Source organism: Ambystoma mexicanum, chromosome 5q (assembly GCF_040938575.1).
Source record: "Ambystoma mexicanum isolate Mex_15411 chromosome 5q, UKY_AmexF1_1, whole genome shotgun sequence".
Lineage (NCBI taxonomy): Eukaryota > Metazoa > Chordata > Amphibia > Caudata > Ambystomatidae > Ambystoma > Ambystoma mexicanum.
In genome coordinates this window covers 525,221,521-525,246,096 of record NC_090933.1, presented here as the reverse complement: position 1 = coordinate 525,246,096, position 24,576 = coordinate 525,221,521, and the positions used below count along the sequence as shown (strand labels likewise).

Below are 24,576 nucleotides of genomic sequence, written 5' to 3'. Positions count from 1 at the left end.
GATGATTCCCACGGGACAGTGGTGATTTCTCCGCTCCGGGAGGAGGAATCGACCCAGGGTCACTGCAGCAGGCTTCAGGGGCAAGAGGGTCACAATTGCAGCGAACTTGCACAGGTCGTTGCCTTGGCAGGGCAATACGGTAACCGCATTTGCTCCGGTCCTGGCGCACTCATCTCACTTCAGACCTGGGAATGCCAAGTGTACGAAATTTACTGTGAGGGTGCCGGGGACACAGAGCTAGCAGTATACCAAGTCTCGAAGGCCTCCTCGAAACGGCGGCGGTGACAGAGCAAAGGCCCTGCGTAAGCTGGTCAGCTTACTGGTTGGCCCAGGGACACTTCCGAGAAATCTTGCTTGCAGGGTTTGATGAAGGTGCCGAGAATAGTTGGTCCCACTATTCCAATGGGTCGAAGCGTCTTCGCAGACCTTCTAAGACGATCAGATGCAGAGGGATCCCACGGGACGACAGTGGGCTCAGGGTGCCAAACCTTCCAGCGGTCACCAGCGGTTCCTCGACTTGGCTTCTTGTTGCAGGATACTTGGCTCCTATCCTTTGTTCGGTGTGAACTCCGCAGATCGACATGGTAGTGGTGTTTTCAGCCTCCTCTTATCCAAAGTTCCCTTCGCGCCAAAACAGAGGGGACCCAATGGGAGATATGCTCACAAACACACACTCCATACGTGGACCAATCACGGACCACGGTGGTCCCAGGCATTCAGGGCATTCCAGACTCTCTGGCACCCAGGATGTGTATTGGGATCAGACATCCCGGCCCACATCCTGGAGGCACACACACAAGGCATGCAGAAGCCCGCAAAAGCATTGGGATTCGCGGGAAAGTGCATGACCAAATAAGGACTGACCTGGGTCAACTCGACCTGGGGAAGGTGACACATGGAGGGAAAATTACATACAATTATAAAATCTTTCCTTACACTGACCTTTACCAGCGTGTGAAGAAACTGCTTCCAACCTTGTATGGTGATCTACATATAGTTTGATTTAAAGATAACATTTCTTTTAAGCTGACTTAATTTTAAGAACTGTGGAAGATCAGAATCAACACTCGGACAATGAAGCATAGTTTAATGATTTTAATTTTGTCCATTTTTAAATCTTTCCCTAAGTCTACCCCCTTGGTCGCTATTTTATGAAAGAAAACAAAAGAAAAGGAAGTGCTCATCAGGATGGCTGTAAAATAATAACACAAGTCCTTAGTCCATAATCCTCCTCTAACCTAATTTTCCTATCGCAAAAGAAAACCTCAAAACAACAAAAGTGAAGACTTTGGCAAAGATGGCTGCTTGTTTCTGGACTTGACCTCCACCTCCACACAAACACAGACTAGAAACACTGCCATTTACAACATGGCACGTACCACCTATGCGAAGAACTCTCATAACTTTACCTGTAACTTTGTTCTAACAATGACTGTAACCTTGCTGTAACTAAGCCTTTATGTACTACCTACGCCAATAATGTTTTAGAACTTTATCTGTATCTTTTGCACTATCTATGATGACTGCAACCTGCTGTAACTAAGCCCTTATGTAACCAGCGGCCAGATGCCCCTGGGTTCGGCACGCTTTACAAATGCCAAAATAAATAAAATAAATTAACCTTCACCCTGTTAGTAAAGGCTTTCGCCTATAGTTTAAGTAAAAAAAAAAGAAGAAAAAGACCGTTCTTAGTGGGCTGGAAGTTTATCCCGGTGTCCCAATCCAGAGATCTGTCTCTTTCTACTCTGGGATTATTTAAGACTTTCTCCCCTCTGGGATTCTTCCAATCTTTTATTCTCACCACTCTGGGATTTTTTCAGAATCACCCTACTCTGTGGCTCTGCTTCTTCCCACTCCCCACTCTGTGCGGTGTTATTCGGCTCTCGCCACTATCGAGCTCTGCTCACTTTTGCTCCCCACTCTGGGATCTGATCAGTCTCCAGGGCTCACTCCCTTGTCATTCCCCTGCTCTGCGATATGCTTCTCCTTTCGCAAGCCTCCCTTTTCACTGGATCCACTGCATATCTGATGTACTGAAGCCGTGCTCCATGAGAGCGGCGTTGAGCCGAGTCAGTGCTTCTCTCATCGCGGAGCTGCTTATGCAACTTTCCATCTGGGCTCCACGCCGGCTTTGCCAGGCTCTTCTCGCCGGTCCCTGCAGCTCTGTCTGTGCGGAGTCACTTTTGCAATAGTTTAGTCAGGCTCTGCTCGGGCCTTCCGAGGGTTTCCCTTCCTCCCCCACAGGTTCTCTGGGCTGCTCCGGCCGGCTTTCAGCTGCAGCTGCGCCTCTCTGCGCCCTCCTGGTGCGGCCTGCGGTCCTTCCCGCCGCCACTGGTGTTTTTGCTCTCTCGTGGGAAACACCTTGTTTGGCAAGGTTAAACTCAGTGGGGCCTACTGAGGCTTCTCTGATTGGTTCTCATCTTTCCTCATTCTTCAAAGGAGCATAGCTACAGTCAGAAGCCAAATCAGTCATAGAGGTTGTATTTGATTATTGTAAAACCTAGCCTCTAGATACCCAACAAAGGTGTTGGTGATTTTGGGGGGTGGGTAACTTGTAACCCTCTCCAGGTTCCTGCCCTGGTTTCTTGCCCACTAGGACCAAAGAAACTCCTAACACTACTACAAGTACTTCTGTGGTAAAGTTGACTTCAAACACTTTGAGCAAGTCTCACGACTTCCAACAACATCAATATTTTTGGGAAGACTTTGAAACACTCTCATCTGGCATAACTTATTATAATCAAAAAACAACTCCAGTACTTTTATACGGCCTAGAGACCTGGCTCAATATGGAAAATAACATACTACAAAAATTCGTTGGGAAATACTGGAGAGCTGTTCTGAATCTGCCTCAATGTGTTCCTATGGCCCTTATATGCCATGAGATTCGCTTATTGTCCGTGTCAATTAAACACCAATGGCGTCAGTGTGCACTATTGAGGAAATGCATTTTAGCTAATACACCGGACACTCTGCTCTTGTCCCACTCTTGGTATATTTTGAAATCTGATCATTCATATGTGAACAAATGGAAAACTGCAGTTTTCAACTTAAGGGCACTAGCAGATCTACCATTGAATGTCTTATTAGAAGACCCAGAAAGAGCCAAGAAAAAGTTGTACCTATATCATTGGATAAAAACGAGAGATCAGTGTTGTCTGTACAAAGATTTTAGAGAGAACCCGTTCTTAGGAAAAGAGTTTGGAGAATGTGAGCCTTATTTAATCCGTTATCCTTCTGTAGCTCTCTGTTCAGCCTTTTTAAGATTCAGGTACAACCTCTGGCCTACTCAGTGGTCATGATCAAACGTAAATTGCTTAACTGTTAACTTGATTTTTGTCGCTTTTGTGGAAATCCAAACCAAAGAGAGACTTTACGACATACAGTTTTAGAGTGTGTTGAACTATCTGAAAAGAGAGTACTGTATCTGACTAAATATTACATGCATTTCACTACTTTTGATGCTGATGACAGATGGAATATATTATTCTCAACACACCGCATGTCAGTTTTATATAGCAATTAAGAATTTCTTAGATACAATCTTTGAAGGTCAATGAAGACGACACATATGAAAGCTAATTAAATATGCCGATTATAAGAACAAAAATCATGATGAATCTAGGAACTTAAGAATTGTCCAAATTAAGGCATGATGTAAATCAAGATATGGAACTTTACTTCTTTTTTGATGTTGCTTTCTCTTGTGCTGATTCTTATTGGTTATTTTTTTACTGTTTGCACATTTCATATACATTTTTCTTATTGTAAAGTTGATTTTTCAGCTACAAACAAAAAAAAAACACTCGTGTATAGGTGATATATAAATATACAATACAAGACAAGACATGATACACATTAGTGCTGTTTATTCCCCTCTTGTGATTGCCACTTGCCAGGATATAATTCTCTCCCCCTGAATACTTTCCATCAGGAGGGCCTCTGTCCTGCCACTCTTATCTTCAAACTCTTACATCATTCAACTGTTGCCAATGTTCCTTTATAACACTTGCTTTTCTTTGGCTTTGGCAATGCTTTCTGGCTTTCTGCTCAATTACTGCCTCATCATCACTTCAATCCTCCATAACCATTTTAAGTTCAAAACCCTCTGCATTGTCCACAAGGCCTTCTGGGGCCTCAATACCTTCAACTCTCTCTTCCTAAACATGAACCTTCAAGAGTTCTTCGCTCTTCCGCCTTCAGCTCCCTCAGGGTCAGTTGCTTCTCCAAGCAACGAGTTGGTGGTAGATCTTTCTTCTGCTGGGGCCTCCCTCTGGAACAGCCTCCCTGCCTCTCTGAAACTTGAGGAGAACCATCTCCGGTTCCGGAAGCACCTCAAGACCTTCCTCTTTGCTTCTGCTTTCTCTCCTCCTCTCTCCTGCTGATCTCCTGGCTGAAACGGAAACTGCATTGTTTACTTGGCTACCCTCTGATCTCAGGCCCAGGTCCCCTGCCCGGCAGTTGCAGACCTGCACTTGCCCCCCTGGTAACCTTTACACTCTGGAACTGTTTCTGTATCCCTACAGCCCCCTCTCAGCACTTGCCACCAGCTGGCTGCACTTTTTATTTATTGTCTTTATTTATTGTCTTTCTTTATTTTACTGTTTATCCTATGTACTGCACTGCCCCCTCCCCTCCGCACTTTTCCCCTTGCCCCCTCCCTGCACTCGCCCGATCTCAATGTCACCTGACCTAGTAAGATCGTTGTTTGTCTTCCCACTGTTCCCCCTCCCTTGCCTCGTCACGCCTTGAAACACTTGTGTATAGGTGCGTTATAAATGCCATATCATATCATATCTCTGCAGTTTGGGAAGCTGTAAGAAGCTTATAAATCCTTGAAATGAGGCCCTTACTGGGTTCCATATTCGTATAACCTTTGCTAACTATGTGAGCCGCCTTGTTGCTCCAACTCGCATGGAGCTGCACATAAACAAGTGTCTAATTTGTAAATACTGAATGCAATATCTTCCCCCACATTAAAGTCCTGCTTGTAGGCAACAAAGGACTTGCTAAACCTGTCCTGAAAAATATCCCACATTGTAATGCATTCCCCCGAATTCCATTCCCCAAAACTCTTCAAGTCCAGAACTGGGGTAAAATTAGATTTCAGGAAAAGTGAAGTGAGAGGGAAAGGGAATCTGGTCAAATCAACTCACTGAGCTGTTTTATCTCAAATTGATTGACTAAAATGTGTTATCGGGTTGAAAGAAAGTGAGGGAACCCTTCCTTTTGAGTTCAATGCAGCCACATTTGGGCTCAGACAAAGGTGCTAGCAACTGTTGCTCCATATGCATCCTTTGGCATTCAGTCTCCAACCTCATCCATTCCACCAGAACCCTCAAATGTGTTGCCATATAGTTTTTGTGTATGTCAGGAGAAACCTAGTATTTTTCTATTAAGTTTGGGCCTCTTAACCTGCCTGATGAACATGAAATCCTGTCCTTTAAAAATATGACTTGTAGCTGAATTTGTACAGGCCAAGCCTGAAAAAGTATAAAAGGTGAGGTAATTGTTTATTTGTAAAGCACTTATACAGAAGTGAAGTGCTTCAAAGCGCTTAAGGACTTGCTAAGGTGAGATATTCATTTTAATACTGGCCAGCCTACCAAGCGACAGCTGCACGTTGCTACTTATTGGGTGAACAGCTGTGAGTAGTTATCTCTGTACAGAGACAAGATCTTGCCGGTCAAGCAGATTCCCGGATACCTAATGGTGTTAAACTACCTATTGAAAAATTGTCTTAGAATGCTGCTCTTCTGCTAGTGCCTGGGAGAGCTGATCTGTTAAGGATCTCCGCTTTCCATTTATTATCTTTAAATCCGGAAACCTTTATGACTGCTTCAGTCTCAAGAGTTACTGCCAGGAGGGACCTAGACCATCAGAAAACATTAAAATTAGTTTGCAAACCGACATGTTTTATGAAAGTATTTGGCCCACGTGATTGTAGCTTGGCATCATTTCTAGTGCTAGAGAGTCGAGGGTCCCAGCGACATTTGGCGCAGAGCCACATTGGAAATATTTCAAAGAATCAGCTGGCATTGGGAAGTGATCTAAAATGAGGGGTCTATGGAAGGGGAACCCATCCGAGAGAGCATTACCAGAGGTAAGTAATTTGTTGTCCTTCCTCAAGCGTGGGTATCGTGACCTCCTAATCTGTTTTACAATGCAGCCAGGGGAACTGAATTTATATTGTATTCCAGACCAATTTGTCCACTACCTACTTTAGATGGTGGTGTTGACAGGGAAATGTTGTTACACAGTTGCACCTCGCCGTCCCGAAATGCAATTTCCCCTTGTTGTGAACAGGCATCTTTTTCTTCTGATTGGTTGTCTAGACGTGGAGTAGGCCTCTCTGAAAGGTTAGTTTCCTTTTATGAGCAACCCACTCAGTGTGTTCTGTCTATGTTGGCCTCAACGCTTAGGTCTTGAGCAAGCACAGTAGGGTACAACACCTGACACAACCTATTAGGTCTTGTAATTTGTAGCCTTCCTTAAACCACGTAATCCTGCCATTCTCATGATGTGAGCAATTTTTCAAATCCTCACATGGAGCTGCTTCATTGAAAATGCGAGATCGCCCACCAATATTGATGTCGAAGCAACTGCCTCTTGGAACATTTTTAGATCTTTCTCAGTCTTACTGACCCTTTCCCCCAAGCTCGCTATTTCTTTCTTGTTTTCTGCTGTGGCTTGAGACATGTGGTCTTGTTTCAGTAGCTGCGTTTCTGTTTGAAAGGTAGTGTGGAAGTCATCTTTCAAGGTGTTGTGGGTGAATTTTAATATTTGCGTTTATAGTCCTGCATGGTCTCTGACTCTGAGCCCTTCCCTCTTTGAGGGTCCAGTTTGGTTTGATCAGCACAGTGACAGTTCGATGGTAGGTGCTTCTTGGACTTTGCTTATTCTGCTTTTCCCACAGTATTGAATGCTCTCAATCTCGCCTTTTTATTTTTTTATTTTTTTTTAATGTTTTTACAGGCTTCTAACAGTATGGGTTAATTAGCAATCAAGGATAAGGGCAAGGAGCATACCCCTTTAGGGAATTTCATCCAAGCGGAGATTGGCAGTCCAGACATTGGTTTGCACGGGTAGTATAGCTAAGTGGCAACACGCTCGTCTTGTAAGTAAGATGACGCAGAGCAACACAGGTTTGAATCCCAGGTCCGTGCTTGGAAACTTCTTAGGTATTAAGCGTGTTATAAAAAAACGATTACAATTACAGAGGTATCTTTGTTAATTAATACTCGGAGCAGGCTTTCCTTCATCCACTTCCAAATAATGAGCAGTTAGGTGATGCCACCATATCTGGTTGATTTAGGGAAATGCAGACTGCTAACGGATGCTCATCAGCATTTGGCTCTCCCATAATGATAGATTGTTTACCAAAAGTTTTGTATCAGCTAAACTCCCTCTAAGATCTCCTCACACTCTGCCCCCGGGATACATGGTTTCTCTGTTGTCTTAGCTTTCTCAGATCTGGTATTTTGAGTAAACGCTGGGATTTTCCTACATGCTTTGTATAGCCCTATAAATCGGAGGAATACGTAGGGCACTTCACCTCCACAAAGCAGGTCTGTCCTCCACTTACCCAGCTCTCCCTGATATTCTTCAGCAGGAAACCATTCTCTAACCCCGCAGACACAGGAGTTAAGTCTGCCCGGGGAACAAAGGCAACTTCACCTGCACCACACCTTCTCCAGTTTCCATCAGCCAACTTACACCACAGAGGGAGCAAACTGTAGGCAAGGGAAACCGCAGACTCGCCGATATATCCCGCCCAGCCTCAAGACTTGCTCTCTACCAGCACCAACGTGTCAGCTCACCAATCTGGGCAGTGTTCTGAGCTGCTTAACTATTTGGCTCAGACTCTGCTCTGGGCAAATGATATCAACCTCATCCCAGAGTCCTTAAATAACTGCAGAGAGCAAAAATGGTGTCAGGTGTGTTTCGAGGAATTTTCCCCACACGTACCCATTTTAGAATGTTCCTTGTTCTTTAATTTTTGTATTCCTCAAGTCTGTAGAAAGCACTTACTAGAATTTTACAGCAGATGTTTATAAAATGGAAAAGAAAACACATTTTTACATTTGCTCTCTATTTTCACAGGGAAGAAAATGTGCTGGTGGACCAGTTTGTATTTGAAGCATTGGTTGTATATTTGGAAAGTCTGGCGTTGACTCATGCTGATGAAAAATCACTTGGTAAGTGAATTTAAACCATTAAGTGCATCATCATCAAGCACGGGGTACTAAAATTAGATTGTGGTTTAAAGCACAAATTAAAATCAATATCAAGCAATGCTTTTGCTTGATAAATATAGCTTAATTTGTATTACATTCCCACGCTTGGAACATTGCAAATGCTAAAATGCTGTGTTTAGTTGTCAATAATCCTAATCTATGAATGCTTCCTCTGTTCAGGAATATAAAACACTAGATTACAAGAAGGTACATGCAGAGTGAGCAGGAGAGAATGGCGGGGAGAGTCAGACCGCTAGAGTGTGTGAGAGTAGGAGACAAAGTGCATATACCATTGCAAGGGGGGAATGCAGGAAAAGTGGTGACAAAACTTTGCAGTGGAGAAAAGAGAAGAGAAGGGGAGGCCGATTCTGAGGTGCAGGGGGAAATGCCAGCAGCCAAAGTGATATATGTTTTGAGGGGAGAAGAAAAGATCAAATGAGCAGGAAAGAGCTAAGGAGAGGTTTGATAGACCTGACACATGCAGAAAAGGTAGTGGGGGTGATGCTCTCGAGAGGAGTTCCCCAGAGACCAGGAGAAAAGAGGAAGGAGGTAGAACACCAGAGGAGGGAAAGACGAAAGATGAGGAGATGGCACAAAGCGGAGAGCGAATGGAAGCAAAGCATGGAATGGCTGGCTACAGTCCCCAAGCAAGTTGGAATTGTTCCCTTTTTAGTTTCTTTTGGCAGCCCTTACACTTTTCTACCCAGGCCACCCCAAGCCCTGGGTCCAAGTAAGGTATAGAATGAAAGGGTTTAAACCATTCCTAGTGTGTCCTGAGTTGTCTCTTGATCCCTTGGCTTCGACAGTCCCCAAGATGTATCCCAGGTCTTACTCCTTAAGGAGGACTGTTAGGGGTTTTTAATTGGACACATTCCAACGAGTGAGTGTGCTAGGTGGAGCAAAATCCATGTCGCCATTACATTTCCATGTCGCCAAAATCCATGTCGCCATTACATTTGCTTTACACATAGTACTTTTTTCTTATTACTGTTTATATGGATTTTATTGATTGAGGGGCAATTATTGTGATTTGATTGAAACGTGGGGATGGGATTTTGTGATTAAAGAGTTTATGAAAGATGTAGCTATCACACAGAAAGAAATGCAAAAGTAGCTACTTTCTTTTAAAATATATTACTTTAAATATTTCTTATTGTATTTTTATACCACAACAAACAGTAACAACACACACAATGTTATGCATCATTTTTGCAACTTTTCTGTTACACAACTCTACTAACCCTACTACAAACCCCCCCACCCCTCCCAGCTCGGCCTGCATCTCCCATACCCTGCTATACATTCTTATTCAATCTGCATCTGGTTCACCTCGTACGGTCTGTGTGGTATCGCCTTCCTCATTGCATGCAAATAGAGATACAGTCCATGCTATCCATCGCTGAATGTCCATTCCCAGCTTGAGTCTTTGCTCACTCAGTGCCCTTTCCCACGCTCCAGTTTCTGCAACGACCCATTTTCCCAGCTCCCTCCACCAACCAGCTGCGTTCGGCCCTTTATCATCTTTCCTACTCATGGCTATACTACGCTTAGCCAGTATGTACATCAAGTCGTTAATTTTAGTTAGTGTTTTATCTTTCATATTTCTCTTGTACCTGCCTAGCATGCAAGCCTCTGGGGTGAGGATGTCCAGTTCTATGCTGCTGTGGTGTGCGTTGCGTGCTATCTCTTCCCAGAAACCTCGCACTGTCGGACCCCCCCAAAACATGTGTACCAACCCTGAATTTACCATCTTGCATTTAGGACATTCTTGTTTCTTCGCACCCATGAAGGTTGAGATAATGGCCGGCATGAGGTATGCTCTTTGTGTAATATACAATTGTATTAGCTGTAATCTGGCATTCCTGGAAACCTTATTGTGATACAACTTCACCTCCATCCATTCTTTATCCTCAAACACCTTCCGCAGCTCCGTTTCCCATCTCCCTCTGCACTTCAATTCCGTTCTCGAATTCCGGTCTATCAGTACTTCATAGATCCTAGAGACAAAGTGTCCGCCCTCTGCCACCGCTATCAGTGTTTCAATATCTTCACTCCCTATGGTCTCATCATTGCTACACAGCCATCTGTCTGGTAGCACCTCCACCACCGTATTATGCAGCAAAATATGGCCTCCGTGTATACGTGTGGCTTCCTGCCACTCTGCAAAAGTCATCAACCCTTTCTCGTTTCGCATGTCTCCCACTGTAGCTACCCCACACTCCTCCCATCTTGTTCTCACCATTCCCCTATTTCCTGGTCTGCCCTCCAGAATTGCGGCAAGAGGGGATCCGCCAATCCCATGATTCTGCAAGCCCTCCTCCAAATTTGAATTCCCAGCTCTATCAGATAAGGGTTATCGGTTTGTACCCCAGGGGGAATCCCACAGTAAGTCCCTAAGGTATCTTCCCTTAATAGCTGGATGCAACAGCGCAGTTTCTGTCGTGGAGTCAACTGCCATCCACTGTACCACGTGCTGCAGCTGGCATGCCAGGAAGTACAACTCGAAATATGGTATTTTTAACCCCCCTGTGCGTACGGCCTTTGCAGTGTACCCAGAGCTGCCCTGTTTCTCCCCTCCCGCCACAGGAAGCCCCTGCATAACTTTTCTAAGTCTCGAAAAAATTGCCTTGGGATGTTATATGGGACATTCCCGAAACACTGCACGAGTCTCGGGAGCGCCACCTTTTTCAGTAGTGCCGCTCTGCCCATCACGGACAAGGATAGCTTACTCCAAAACTCCATGGATTTCTGCAGCCCATTTTTGGCTCTTACTATATTGAATTCGTGTGCGTGTGCACGGTCTCTGTGAATGTTGATCCGCAAGTATCTGAAGGAGTTCCTACTTCACAGCAGCGGGAGGATCAGCAATTCCCTTTCCTCCACCCCCGCCAACGTAGCCAGCAGGAATAAGCATGACTTACTTCTGTTTATCTTAATTCCCATCAGTACACTAGAATTATCCAACATCTCCAGAATGTTTGGTAGGTTCACTTCAGGGTTGCTCAGATACAGCAACGTGTCATCTGCATACATAGACACTACGTGCTTTGCCCTCCCGTCTCTATGCCTTTATCGCCATATTCCTGCCTCAAATGCGCTGCTATGGGCTCTGCCGCTATGATATATAGCATTGAGGACAGTGGGCAGCCTTTTCTTGTGCCCCTATATAGCTGCCACTTGTTTGAATATATGCTATCCATTCGGACTCTGGCTATTGATTCAGTGTATATCAATTTTACCCATTTCATATACTGTGGCCCTATCGCCATCTTTGTCATCGAGGCGTACAACCAATCCCAATGTACAGAGTTGAATGCTTTCGTCGTGTCTAGTGAGGCGACCACGCACTCTTCAGTGCTGTAGATCACTTAGTGCAATCTCCTAAGGTTCTCTGTAATGTTCATTCCCGGTACATACCCTGTCTGATCTGGGTGTATCAGCACATGTATACCTCTGTGAATGTTACGCTCACCTGGTTCCCACAGGGGTGTCAGGCGTAACTGGACAGCCACGGTCTCCACCAACGTGATGCGTAGTGCAGAGATGACTGACTGGACTGGCCCACCTAGCTTCGTCTGCTTGACCCGTAGAAGTAGTCTCCTAAAGGCGGAGAAAGGGAATTAGCCACCCGTGGAGTTGAGTAATAGCCCCTCACTGCGTCCCCATTTATCACCTCTGATATTCCCGTTCACAAAGCTCACCTTATAGTTTTGAATGATGAGCTCTCCATCCTGCGAGGAACGCAGGGGCGCGTTGATGTCCAGTTACTTCACTGGCTTGAGGATATTGGAAGAGTTCTAGACAAATCTTGGCTCCAAAACTCCTGGCGAAGGGCCGTAAGTATATAGTTCTAAAGAGTTCAAAAATGTCTGAATAATCACTCTTGTCCAATTCCTTTGTTTATCTTGCAGCTTAGACCCAAACGAAGATAGTTCTGTGGCAGCTGAAAGCATTCAGGTAAGAGTCTGTGCTAACCCACACTGTCCGTTAAATGATGCTAAGGTTTAACTCGCTGCTTTCTCTTTTCTTACAGGTGCGTCGTAATAAGATTTGGCGTGCTGGTGAATAATACCTCTGGCGGTAAAATCAGGTAAGTATAAGGTGGCAAGAGATTGTCCTCGTTTGTTTCCCCTCGGCTCACCTTGTTGTTTTCTTGTCCCCCTTAGGTGCTGGAATGCGGCAACATAATGATGGAGACCGCGCCGGATCGTAGAGATGCTGCGAGGAATGGCGAGTATGGCGCGGTGCTGCTGCTGGCGATGCAACGTGTTTAAAATAAGTCTTTTTCTTGTTCAAAGGTGCGATGAATTCGGAATCAGGTAAGAAACCCAATAATGTGCTTGTTCTAACCTTTCTTCTTCTTTCCCTTCTTTCTAGGCGCTCTGGACTCGAGGCGGGCGTGGCACGAGGCTGGATGCTGACATCAGGCACCATGAGCGTTACGCTGCAGGATGCCAAATAACGCAAAGTGTGTGCTGCCCTTCGGGCGTGGTTTAAATAGCCCCCAAAGTAGTCCCAGGTAAGTATTCCTCCACAACCACACCAAGTAACAAAATAGTCCGTAGGTAAAGTAGTCCCTTCCAAGCCTCACATGGGCTTGGATCTCTTGCAGCATGGTCTGCATCAGGTAAGTTTTAACATATGAGCCTGGCGCTTATGGCGCCAGGACTGTACCCATATAGCCCCTAACAAGGGTTGCTGGGCTTTCTCTGGGTAATATGATGCCTGCTTCCGGGGTTGCTGGACTTGGTCTGGATGCCCACGGGTAGGCATCATGACAGTGAAGCCTATTTGCCAGGATCGCTGTGGGTGTCTTACTGACTTGGTTTAGCAACGACAGTGGCCTGTAGGATCCGCAGTCCGTGCTTACCTTGTCCTGTTTTAATAGTGCAACAGTCCAGGCCGCTCGCAAGCTTTCGGGGAGTATTTGGTCGGCGTGTACCTCATTGTACATCTTGGCCATCAGTGGCGCCATCATATCTCCATAGGTCTTATAGAATTCACGGGGGAGGCCATCTGTGCCTGGGGCCTTGCCCGTAGGCAGCGTTCTGATAGTGGCTACAACCTCCTCTGGGGTTATGGGCGCCTCCAGGCCCTCCGCTTGTAGTGCATCTAATCGGGGCAGGGTAATGAGCTCTAGTACGTCCTGCAAGTCCCCTTGCTCACTTGCCAAAGGTTTAGCATAAGAGTGCTTCATAATAATCTGTGAAAACCTCGTTGATCCCTACTTGTGTGTTTATCTCCTCTCTGTCTCTGTTTTGGATGGAACATATGGGGATCAAGTGCTATCTCGCTTACACAGCCAGGCTAACATTCTGCCCGGCTTATCGCCCTGTGCGTGGCTCCTTTACAGGTATTTCACATAATTAAACTTCCACAGTCTATCCCATTGCTTATGACATGCTTGTTTCAATTCTATTACTTCCTCAACGTGTTCTTTATGCACTTTCACCTCTCCCTCCAATACCTTCAGCCTCTCTTCCATGTTCTGTAGTTCATTAACAATAACCTTTTGTACGTCTCCCGATTCCACTACCATTTCCCCTCTGATGACCACCTTGTACGCCTCCCACACCGTACCCACCTTCTGTACACTTCCATCATTTACTACAATATACTCAATTGTCCTCTTGCGAATGTGGTCGGCAAATGCTTTGTCTAGCAGTGCTTCACTTCTAAGCTTCCATGTAGGTATGGGTGGGCGTGGGGCAGGCACCTGCCACCGCTCTACTAATGGGGAGTGGTCAGACAGGACCCTGGCCAGATATTCCACCTCTAAAAATTCAACTTCGTGTTCCTCACCTGCGAACACATAATCAAATTCTCGTGTATAGCCTATGCGGGGCAGAATAATGAGAATATTCCCTGCCTTCTCCATGCTGTGCCCGCCATAGGTCTCGTAACTGGTAGTGCTTCAGCAGTGAGTGTAGCACCTTGGATTGAGGAAATGGCCGTTTGTGCTTCGCATCCGATCTGTCCACAGAAGGGTCTAATGTACAATAAAAATCCCCCCCCCCAAAATCAGAGTCCTGCTCCTGTAGGGTACTAATCTTGCATACAATGATCTAAAAAAAACGGTGGCGTTGTGGTTTGGGGCATATGTGTTTACAATACATATCTCGCGGTTTTCTAATATACCATGCAGCATTGTCATCCTGCCCTGTCTGTCTTCGTGGTCAACATTTTAAGTGGGATAGCCGGGTCCACCCAAACGAGGACCCCTCTTGCATATGTTGAATAAGCGGAGCCCATCATCGCCCCTCCCCACGACCTCGCCAGGTTTTTCTGTTTTTGTGCATATAAATGCGTTTCGTGTAATAAGGCTATCCCAACCTTATTCCTCTTGATATACTTGTACACTCTTCTACGTTTCACATAGTTATTAAGCCCCCAGACATTCCATGTCATGATCTTAACATTATCCATCATTGAGCTATTATGTCCAGGGGGTCAAGGAGGCTACCAGCCTATTGCCCGCCTCAGCAGGATTTCGATGCAGCCTTTTATCATGCATGTCAGGCTCTCCATATCCATCAATCCCTGAAAGGTGTAGTCAGGATACACTGAAATCTTCGCTGATGCCCTCTGCATCATCCCTCCTGACCTAGAGAAGGCCAGGATCTTTTCTCGGTCATTATAGTTCAATACCTTGGCTATCACAGGCCTCAGCGGAGCACCTGGCAGTGGTTTTCTAATCGAGGATCAATGTGCTCTTTCTATCGTAAACCCTTGCGTGAGTTCTTCCGCCACTATTTCTTGAATCAACATGTTCTCAATGTACATGGTGGGGTCGGAACCTTCCGCCCCTTCAGGCAGCCCCACGATCCTGATGTTGTTTCTGCGTGCCCGACCTTCCTCTTCCTCAGCCCTGTCTTCCAGTAATTTCACTTTCTGCTGTAGGATGTCAAGATCTATCGTTGTGTGTACCCTCACTTCTGTTTTCTCTTTGACCTGCTTCTCCAGTTTCCCGGTGCGTTCTGCGCCCGGACTTCTTGCTGCAATAGCGCCACGTTGATAGCCACTGCGTCAATCTCGTCCTCTAGCGTTGTTTGGAGCGCCGCAATGGCATCTAGGTTCTGCCGCTGCCCTGTTTCTGCCATGTTTTTTGGTGGCGATGCTTGTTCCTTATCTGTATTTTCTCTGTCTGTGTCATGATGCCTACCTCCAAGGAGCCAGGCCCAGCCCAGCAACCCCAGAGGCAGACATCATTTTCCCCAAGGACGTCTCAGCAGGCCCAAGTTGGGGCCTTTTGGACGCAGTCCTGGCGCCTTTGGCGCCAGGCTCATTCTGGACCCCAGTCCTGGCGCCTTAGGCGCCAGGCTCATAAAGCAAGACATGTGTGTAAGTGTTTTAATGTGCACTTACCTGAAGCAGACCGTGCTGCTACATCCAGGCCCTCTTGAGGACTGAATGGGACTACTTTATCTTTTGGACTACTTTATCACTTGGGTGTGGTCTGAGGAAGAATACATATCTGAGTGGAAGGATACATACCTGGAACTACTTTACAGGCTATTTAAACCACACCCGAAGAGCAGCACATGCTTCGCGTTGTTCTGCATCTAGCAGCTGGACGCTCACCGTGTTTGCTCCTGCATTCGGACTTCTGCCACGCCTGCCAGCATCCTGATCACCTACAAAGGAAGAGAAAGAGAGAATAGGAGAAGGAAAAGACTTTACCTGCAAGATCCGCATTCCGGAGTCAGCTCGCCGACGATCCTGCAAAGGAAGACACTTAATTTAAAAGCACATCGCATCGACCGCCGCAGCGCCGCATTCCACTCACCTTCACAGGGCGCCTCCATGTTCAGCAGCGATCACCCGGATTCGCAGCCACGCTGCCACGCCTAGGGAGAAAAAGACAAGAGCAAAGGTGAGAGAGAGAAGGGAATGAGGAAACCTAAACCTCCATGTTAAGACTTACCTGTTGGGTCATTCCCTTTTCATTTCAGGTCCGCGCCGCATCCAGGCGTTTCCGGACCCCGGCCCCTATGGGGAAAAAGACATTAGCGTCAATGAGCGAATGAAAAGACATTACCCAAAAACGCTCATCAAGACTTACCTGATTTCTACAGGGATTGCACCTCGCATCTCGGGTCGGTGCCTTTTCCCCGGCATTCCGTACCCCAGCCCCTATGGGGAAAAAGACATTGACATTAGCATATTGATGCAAGGACAAAAGGGGAACCTTTCAAGGAACTTACCTGGAGGCCAAGCAAGTTTGGTTCTCATAAAACCAAGAATCCAGTGAAGTAACTGGATACCAACGCGCCCCTGCATCAGAAGCAGGAAGGAGAGCTCGCCCTTCAAGACCCTAAGGTGAGACGCCATGGGAAGCACAGAAGGGTTTCGAGGAGGGTGAGGGGAAAGGGGGAGGCTGGTAGCATTCCCCGCAGACAGTTAATCCCTTATTCTCGCCTACAGAAGGATACTTTTGCAAGCCGGACAAGCAGGAGTTGGGAGTCCGGTCCAGTCCATCTTCTGAGCCCCGCGCAACACCTTAGAAGAGGTCACAGCAGCACGATCCTGGCCAGCGCCTCCGTGGGAGTCAGTGTGAGCGTAACAGTCTGCTTCTTGGCGATTGGGCTGGCAACTCGTAAAGGTTTCCAGCGTGGCTTGCTTCTGTTTGGTCTTTCCTCCCTTGGTCGTCATTGTGCTCCTCAGCTCCTATGGTGTCCCCTGTCCTCGTTTGCTTCGAGGGGGAGCAGTGCGCTCTGTCGCAGGCCCCTGATGCAGTGCGTGTTGAGGCCTTCGTCTCTCTGGAGTTTGTTGATGCACCCCGCAGAATATATCTGCTGCTCACGTTTTTGCAAAATTTCTTCCTCTCTGTCTTGGTGCACCAGAATGGGTGTACTGGTGTATGGTTGGCCTCAGTGGTCTGCGCCATTGCGCCCGCTATCCCTGATTGCTCGTAACGTTCCTATCACTCACGGTTCATAGTTTCAACAACAGCGCCCTGCCGCAGTGCCAGTCATGGGTGCGCAGGGACAAGTGTTCTCCCCCGGGGGCAGGTCTTCAAAGGCACTCACTCATCTCCTCTGATGTCCAGCGGCTTTGATTTACTAGAATCTATGTTCTATGGTCACTTCCTGGCTGCACAGTCTTGCATGGGCCTTCTGTATGCAGTCTTGTGTCCTCGTTGCTTGGTATTAGCGCTATCTCTGTGAGTTTGCTTGCGACTCAGGCCATTGTTTGCGGGCCTCGGCCCGCTGCTTGCACTTGTCTGTTCCTTGGGGGCTCTGAGGTATTGCCGCCCCAGGGTGTAGTGCTCTGCCCGCCCACTGTGTGCTGCAGGCTTCCTATCGCGACCCTCCTTTGTATGTCAGGGTCTATAAGTCACCAGTTGTGCTCTGTTTGTGTATATATTGTCCGTGGCCAGGGGCCAGGACTTCTACTTGGCCCCCTCTGCCCAATACCTCTGCTCTGTGCCACTCAAAGAGACAGTTGCGTGCTGTTGCGGATGGTGCCGTCCTCTCGGGCGCGCTGCCTGCGCAACAAGTTCCTTGCTGTAAGCCAGAGTACTGCGGGCGGCAGGGGGGGGGATCCCCCGCCTCCTTTCAGTCTATGATGTATAATAGGAACTCTGGGACCCCCTGACACCCCAGACTCCTTACCGCCACCTGCCGCGCCTCCCGTCCATCGCATGCTGTAGCCCAGCCAGTCCTCCGCGTGCTCCTCTCACCGTTGCGGCGTCCTCGCCTCATCACTCCTGTCTTTTGCTTGCCTCCCCAATGGTGGTCAGCTGCCTGCGGAAGCACTCAGTCAACAGTGGCGTCTTTGCCAGTCTTAATGTCTAATACCCGCAATAAAGGCACGATGGTTGTAAACCAAGTCCAGGAAGAGATTTCTGGGATCAGCTGGATACTTTGACACGATTATTCGCCGGCCTGGTGCCAGCAGGGGCCTCCTCTGGTCTATTTGTTGCTAATGGTCTACGTCTACTGTGGCAGCGCTCTGGCGGGGGGGGCCTACTAGCACAGCAGTTCTGCAGCCCGCAATGCGTCTCAGCTGATCCCACCCCCCCCCCATCTTGATTCCCAGCAGAAAATGCCTTTAGGATTCAAGGCTCGGCTGTCTATTATATCCGCCCCGTGTCCTTGTGCCTGGTTTCGGGCCCCGGCTCCTCTGTTCCTGCAATACAGCGGTGCGGGTTACCACATCTCTGGTAGCCTGTTTCTTTTGTTCCTTCAAGTTGCGCAATGTTCCGGTCCTCTTGGCTCTGGCAACAGCCACTGAAACTCTTCCCCCGCCGCAACGCTAGTCTTCGGGCTGCCTAGAAAGGCAGGGCGCAGCAGTGTCCCTCTGCCGACATAGGAGCTGCTCCCGCCTGTGGGCGCAGTACTCCTCCAGCGGTCTCGCCACCTCTCTCAAGTCGTTGCTTCCATTTTCCAGACCCTCGCTGTGGCTCCTCTTCTACACAGTGTTTCGTCTGGAATTCAGTCCTCGTAGGCAGTCTTGCGTGGCACAGAGCTTCTCCAACGTTCCGTGCTACTGTTCCTCTGTTTCATGAGTATTTCGTCTCTATTGGGCATAAGTTTGCAGCGTATCGTTTGTCGGATCCTCAGCAGCCCATGGAGCGCACGTCCACCTCACATGGCCGCTAGCCACGCCCCCCTCAAAAGTAACTGTTTGTAAGGTTACTCTGTGATCCCCCTTTCACCAAATGCCTACTGGAAGAACGACCACTAACATTTCACACACAAAGCTCATGCTCAGCTGAACCAGAATGTCATGGGAAGGTGGTACGATTTGATGTCAGACAGTAGGGAAAGTAGTAGAGCAGCTCCAGCTCTACCTTTCTCGCCTCCGCCATCTACCGTGGCCATCTTCCTTACACTCGCCACCCTGAACTAAATCAGCTGGCATCTTTTATCTTCTTGTGGACACGCCCGTTGAGTCAATTGGGTGCGGGATTGGCTATTGATATCAAAGTCCTCCACTGTTTCTCTTTGTGCTGCAATTAGCAGCACGTCTCTGCAGGATGAACTATTAACAGGTTAGCCCCCATTTTGCCCTTCACAACAATCCAGTAACCGCTGCAGCACAAACAGTTGTCCTCTTGAGCTCACATCTGCCACAAGAAGAAAGGCAAGCGCTACGTATCTTGCCTCAAACCACTGTATAATATTAGACAATTGCACACAGCAAGATACCATATTCTTAGTCTCTTCTTCATGGGTACTATTTCCAAAAGTCTTTTGTACAGTTTACAAGCTTTCTGATTGGCATATTTGAATAAGCTGTGTGACAATACAGTTGTTGGTGATTTTGACAACAGTCATGATGATTCTTGTAGAATGTTTGCGTTATTGAGAGTTTTTGGAGACTGGCATTTCACCCTGCGGGTGATTACATTTTTTTGTGGGTGCCATGTACATCGGGTCTGCTCACTGCTGGTGCTGGCTTTGTTAGGGTTGTTGCCACTCTTTCCCCTCCCCTTTCTACCCTGCAAGCCCACCTGCGAGAATGACAAAGCTCTTAATGAAACTGAATCATAGCCATGCCTTCCCTCAAAAAATGTGAGTTGTATTTTGCTCCATACTTTTGGCAGTTGGGACAAAAAGGAGTTCTCATGGTCTACTGGAGAATTTTTAGGCTAGTAAAGACATTTCATTTCAAAAGGATGGGTAGCTTTGTAGTAGCTGCGAGGAATCCTGCAGAGTCCTCACATAAACCCAACCTAAAGTCTCCTCCCAGGTGGCCGGGGAAAGGCAGACGATTCTTGATCCTGACCCTGGGAGCGGTATTATACAGGACGATCACCTGGCAGGAGAAGGGACGCATGGGACCAGGAGGACTTTGTGGGATGAGACGCAGTATTTGTCTTCCTGAACTAAGGGAATATCATTGATACTGGAATATGTAATGGCTTGCTGTTAGAGAGAGCTTTTATTTTCTCAAGGTAACTGTTGGATTGTAGGTGAAGACAATCATAACCAGTCATGTAATAGAAGTAAGAAAAACCCTTTTACAGTCACTGACATTCATAGATATGAAAGATCTAATGAATAGATATGAAAGATCTAATAAATCCCAGGGAAATAATAAAGAGGAGTCTTTAAATATTACCAATTTAGACCCTGAAAACCCCTATTCTTCTGTAAAGCGAAATACTTCATTGAATGCTTCGTTATAATACACCTTTCGGGAATATGTATAAGGAGATAAGTGAACTTGGTGATGATAATTTCATTCAGAAATCTGAGTTTTATATTGTGAACACTGTAAAGATTGGAGGGGGGTGTCTGTACTTCTGCTCTCTATATGGTAGAGGAGAGGCACAGAGGACCCCAGCCAAGATTCTCTATTATTGGCATCGTGGTCGATCAATCAAGGCCTAGCTTCTCAGGAGGTGATGCAGGCTGGTTCTTAAGTACAGTGTAGTCCCCAAGCCCCCACAAAGGAATGTCCACACACTATTAGTTAAAAAACAGTCTTTATATAATTAATATTCAAGGTTATGTACACTATCACAATAACTCACTTTGTGCTCAGAAAATCAACAATGGTAAATATATACAGTTCTGAAGTGGTACCACAAGTATTATCAGATCTCATTAAAGTATCAAGTATAGTTCAACTATACTGTCAAAATGTCACACAGATCAATAACAAGGAAACCAGCAATAGAAAATAGGAGGAAAGCAGTTGGTTGGAACAATTGGCAGAATACTGGCCCCGCTACCTAGACAGTTCAGTGTGGAGATCCCCCCCCACCTGGGCAACCTGTAAAGCAAAGATGTATCACAAGCCCAGTCCATATAATGTTCTATGAGTCTTATTTCCCTCTTCAATAGTTCTGCAGCCCCAATGTACCTGGAATTGTAGTGTTCGTTGATGGGAAATTGACGCCCCTTCTTGTGTGCCCTCCCTTTAAGGCAGGAGTCACGGGTCGTCGAACGTCCGACGGAGAACAGGATGAACTATGGCAGTGAAGTGGCAGCTTCGTTCCTAGCAGAGCTCGTCGACGACAGAGCATTGGCGTCCTGCAAGTAAGAGGCGTGCTGGGCACCTCAGTGACGATAGTTCTGGACCGCAAAGAGATGATGAACTGTGGCCCAGCAAGGGCGTTGAGTCGTTGGCGTCTCTGTGGTCTTTAGGTGGCGGGAAACCCACCGGCGGATGCTCCTCAGCACGTCGACGGTCGGGCCTTCTCCAGCAGGATAAAGCGGGCGGCGATGCAGACAAGAGCGTCCGTGGATCAAATGAAGTTCTTAGGCAAACGGGAGCACGGCGGCTCCGGTCCGTGATTGTGTACGTTGACAGAGGCAGACAACAGTCCGGGCGCTTCTCTTTGGGATTCCGCAGCAGTCCCCGTCTCCGGTCGGCAGCCTGACGTACGTCTGTCTACCAGGGAGCTTTGGCAAAGATCAGCTGGTGCACGATGGTCCCTCGTAGCTCGGGAAGAGGGCACCTTACCAGATCCTCTCTGGGTCAGTCCTTGGAGACACAGCAGCTTTCAGATTGTGAAGGAGAGCAACAGCAATTCTTCTCTTCCAGCAGGGCTTCAAGGTTAAGCTTCGGTTTTACTCCAGTTACTCTTCGCAGTGGACTTCAGCTTCTGAACACGAATTCTAGCAGTGAGAGGCCCCCAGATATAGTAGTGGATCTCCCATTTATTCTGCTGGGTCACACTCGGGCAACCAATCGGTCAGAAGGGTATTCATGCAGGCAGGCAGCCAATCAGGTGCATAGTGCATTCAGGCCATTCACTTCTCCCCAGACACTCAAAACAAGTTGTGTATTGGAACAAGTACCCAGCCATTCAACACTCCACACTGCATTCATACCTTTTTTGGGCAGGGCTGTCTCAGTCATTGTGTCAAACGCCAGATACTAGACACCCACAACACAGTATGAGTATTCGTCACACACTCCATTCACCCAGGTCCCACCCACACGGTGTACCCTCAACATACAGTCACTGGGAAGGCTCCAGCCAGTCTGGCCTGGACTTCACAATACCACCATATATGGAACTTCCACCCAACAGCCGGTCAGGGGGAAGGGACAGAGTCAGGGCTTCCCAGGACTTTGGGAAAACAAGGTAACAGGAAATAGAAAGCAAGAGGCCACGGGGGCCATCTTGTTTCCAATTAGGAATCAACTGATCCAAATGTCAGGGCCTGAGTATCCCAAAATGGAGGATACTCAGCGCACCTGTCAAATTCAGCATGGAGCTGCCACCAGCCCATACCCTGCTCTGTGGGCCATACACAGGTGCCCAAAAACATACACTAGGGGCACAGGGTTGCACCCCCCACCCATGGGTGCCATGGGTCTGTTCACCAAATCAAGAGAGAGCTGCACCGCCAGGAGTCCCACATGAACTCCTGCACGGAAAACACTACAGAACACATGACAAAAAGCAGTAAAGGACAAGGATACAGAGGCCCTGTCCCTCCGATGCATTCCCAGCATCACAAACGCCAACTCCCATAATTCCCGAAGTACTGGAATGAAAAAGTGGATTGGAGAGGTACGTGACTGCAAGTTGCAGTCTATTAGGGATAATGACCCACACCTGTGGGAGACTAGGAGGCATAAAGGGCCCCCTCAGATGCAGGCCATAGAGAAGTAGCAGAAGGTGGAGTCGTTTTGACACCTCCGCATGGAGAGCCAAGACACCGGGACCACCATGGTGTGTACAACGGATGCCGGTCCTGAGAGGGTCTCTTAAGCTCGAGACCTTGACTGCAGTGGTTGCACAGCAGAAAGTGTTGGGACTGATGGCCCTCCCCCGGAAGGATCATAGCTGCAGAGGTCACTCAGTGGAAAGCGCACCATTTCACAGTTTTCCCCATTGTCAGAGAAGCGCTGGTGCCAGACGAGCACCGTAGAGCTGTGGGAGCCAGGAGAGCTGTGCTGTTGACAGACCTGGCCCATGGAAAGCCACGAAGGAGAGGTTACCGGGTGGCGTGTGAAAATAGCAGTGGATCTAGAGGCAGCAAGGTGGACGGATGCGCACGCCAGAACCGGTGAGTTCACTGTTAGATTGGGACCCCGGAGCCCTCCATAACTGCCCACTGGCAAAGTCCAAGGCCATTAACCTCAGGAATAATATAAACGATATAAAGTTGAAGAAGAGGAAAGTCTTTGAATACCAAACTAATGTAAAGCAGGCTATTTCTTCTGGTGCAAGCAAAGCTAAAAAGGATCAGATGGCAGCACGAGAACCTGATCATCAGACCAGAAGGCTGCGATTATAACATTGTGGGTCATTTTGAAAGCAACAACAAGAGAGGGCGATAAACCAAGAAGAAAATACAAACCACTATTGCCAAAGCCAAAAGAGAAACCTACAAAGGCATTTATAAAGAACCAGTGTTGGGTAAGATTGTATGCAGTACCCATAGGGTGCACTACAACAACCCTGACCTCCTGGCAGTAGTAACCCAACCTTTGGTATAAGTCTGTACTACACAGGTTGGTAGTGTGGACGAGTAGCCAGGCTTATCTCAAGAGGGGTCAATGTGAGCTGTAGGGGAGTTACAGAGGTTCACAGTGACAAGTATCCAAGCAAACACTTGATAAAAACAATTATTAATTTATTTACCAGTCAGTTAATGTAAGCCTTCTTCAGAAGGGAGCACTGTAAAACACCACACAAATATACTTCAAAATTACACAATCTCTTAGTTCAGAATCAGTTAATACCCATTTGGGATGGCATACAGCAGAGGCCTACACCCACAGGTGACTTCAATTGCTAGGGTGCTGTTGACATTAATGTATTACTGTTGGCATTCAGAATTAGTTGAGAGCAAGTAAAAAGGCACATTTCTGAGAATTTGCCCTAACAACCGGTATTGCCCGAGCACAAGAAGGCAATTGAGAATGTCAGTGTTTGTAAGGACTATTGCCGTATGAAAAGGAAGTCATACGAGGAAAAGGGTTAAATCCACATTGCCAAAGAAGTGTAAAAGTGAGACAGAATCATTATCAGCATTTAGTTAGTGTGAAAGGGGAGAAACAAGAGTATGAGGAAGACTGCCCTAATGATAGATGGAATTCCGGAGGAGCGAAGCTTAACCTGCATTGCATGGGGCAATCACAAGGGTGTACCAAACAGAACCAATGTGTTTCTTGTTCTCCCAGAAATAATGCTTGAATTAGATGTTGTGGAGCAGAAGTGGGGAAACAAGAGTAGTGTAACGCTCACCTGATTCCCGTAGAGGCGCTGGTCTTGACTGGGCGTATACCGTATCTGCAAAGGTGATGTGTAACACACGGCTGGCTCTTTGGGCTGGACCTCTGTGCACTGTATCTGACTTGAAGGGTAAGATGTCCGCAGATAGAAAATATGGGATTAAGGAACTGGGTTATTGAATGTCTCTCT

The 24,576-nt window shown here is 47.2% G+C and overlaps 1 protein-coding gene across 1 annotated transcript in view; it reads left to right on the top strand.

The window, feature by feature from the left end:
- PRKDC (protein kinase, DNA-activated, catalytic subunit) overlaps positions 1 to 24,576 on the top strand; it is a 3,362,625-nt gene that overhangs the window by 834,717 nt on the left and 2,503,332 nt on the right. The window contains exon 28 of the mRNA XM_069621025.1: positions 8,104 to 8,198. Coding sequence (XP_069477126.1) covers positions 8,104 to 8,198 — 95 coding nt within the window. The remainder of the gene's footprint in view (positions 1 to 8,103; positions 8,199 to 24,576) is intronic.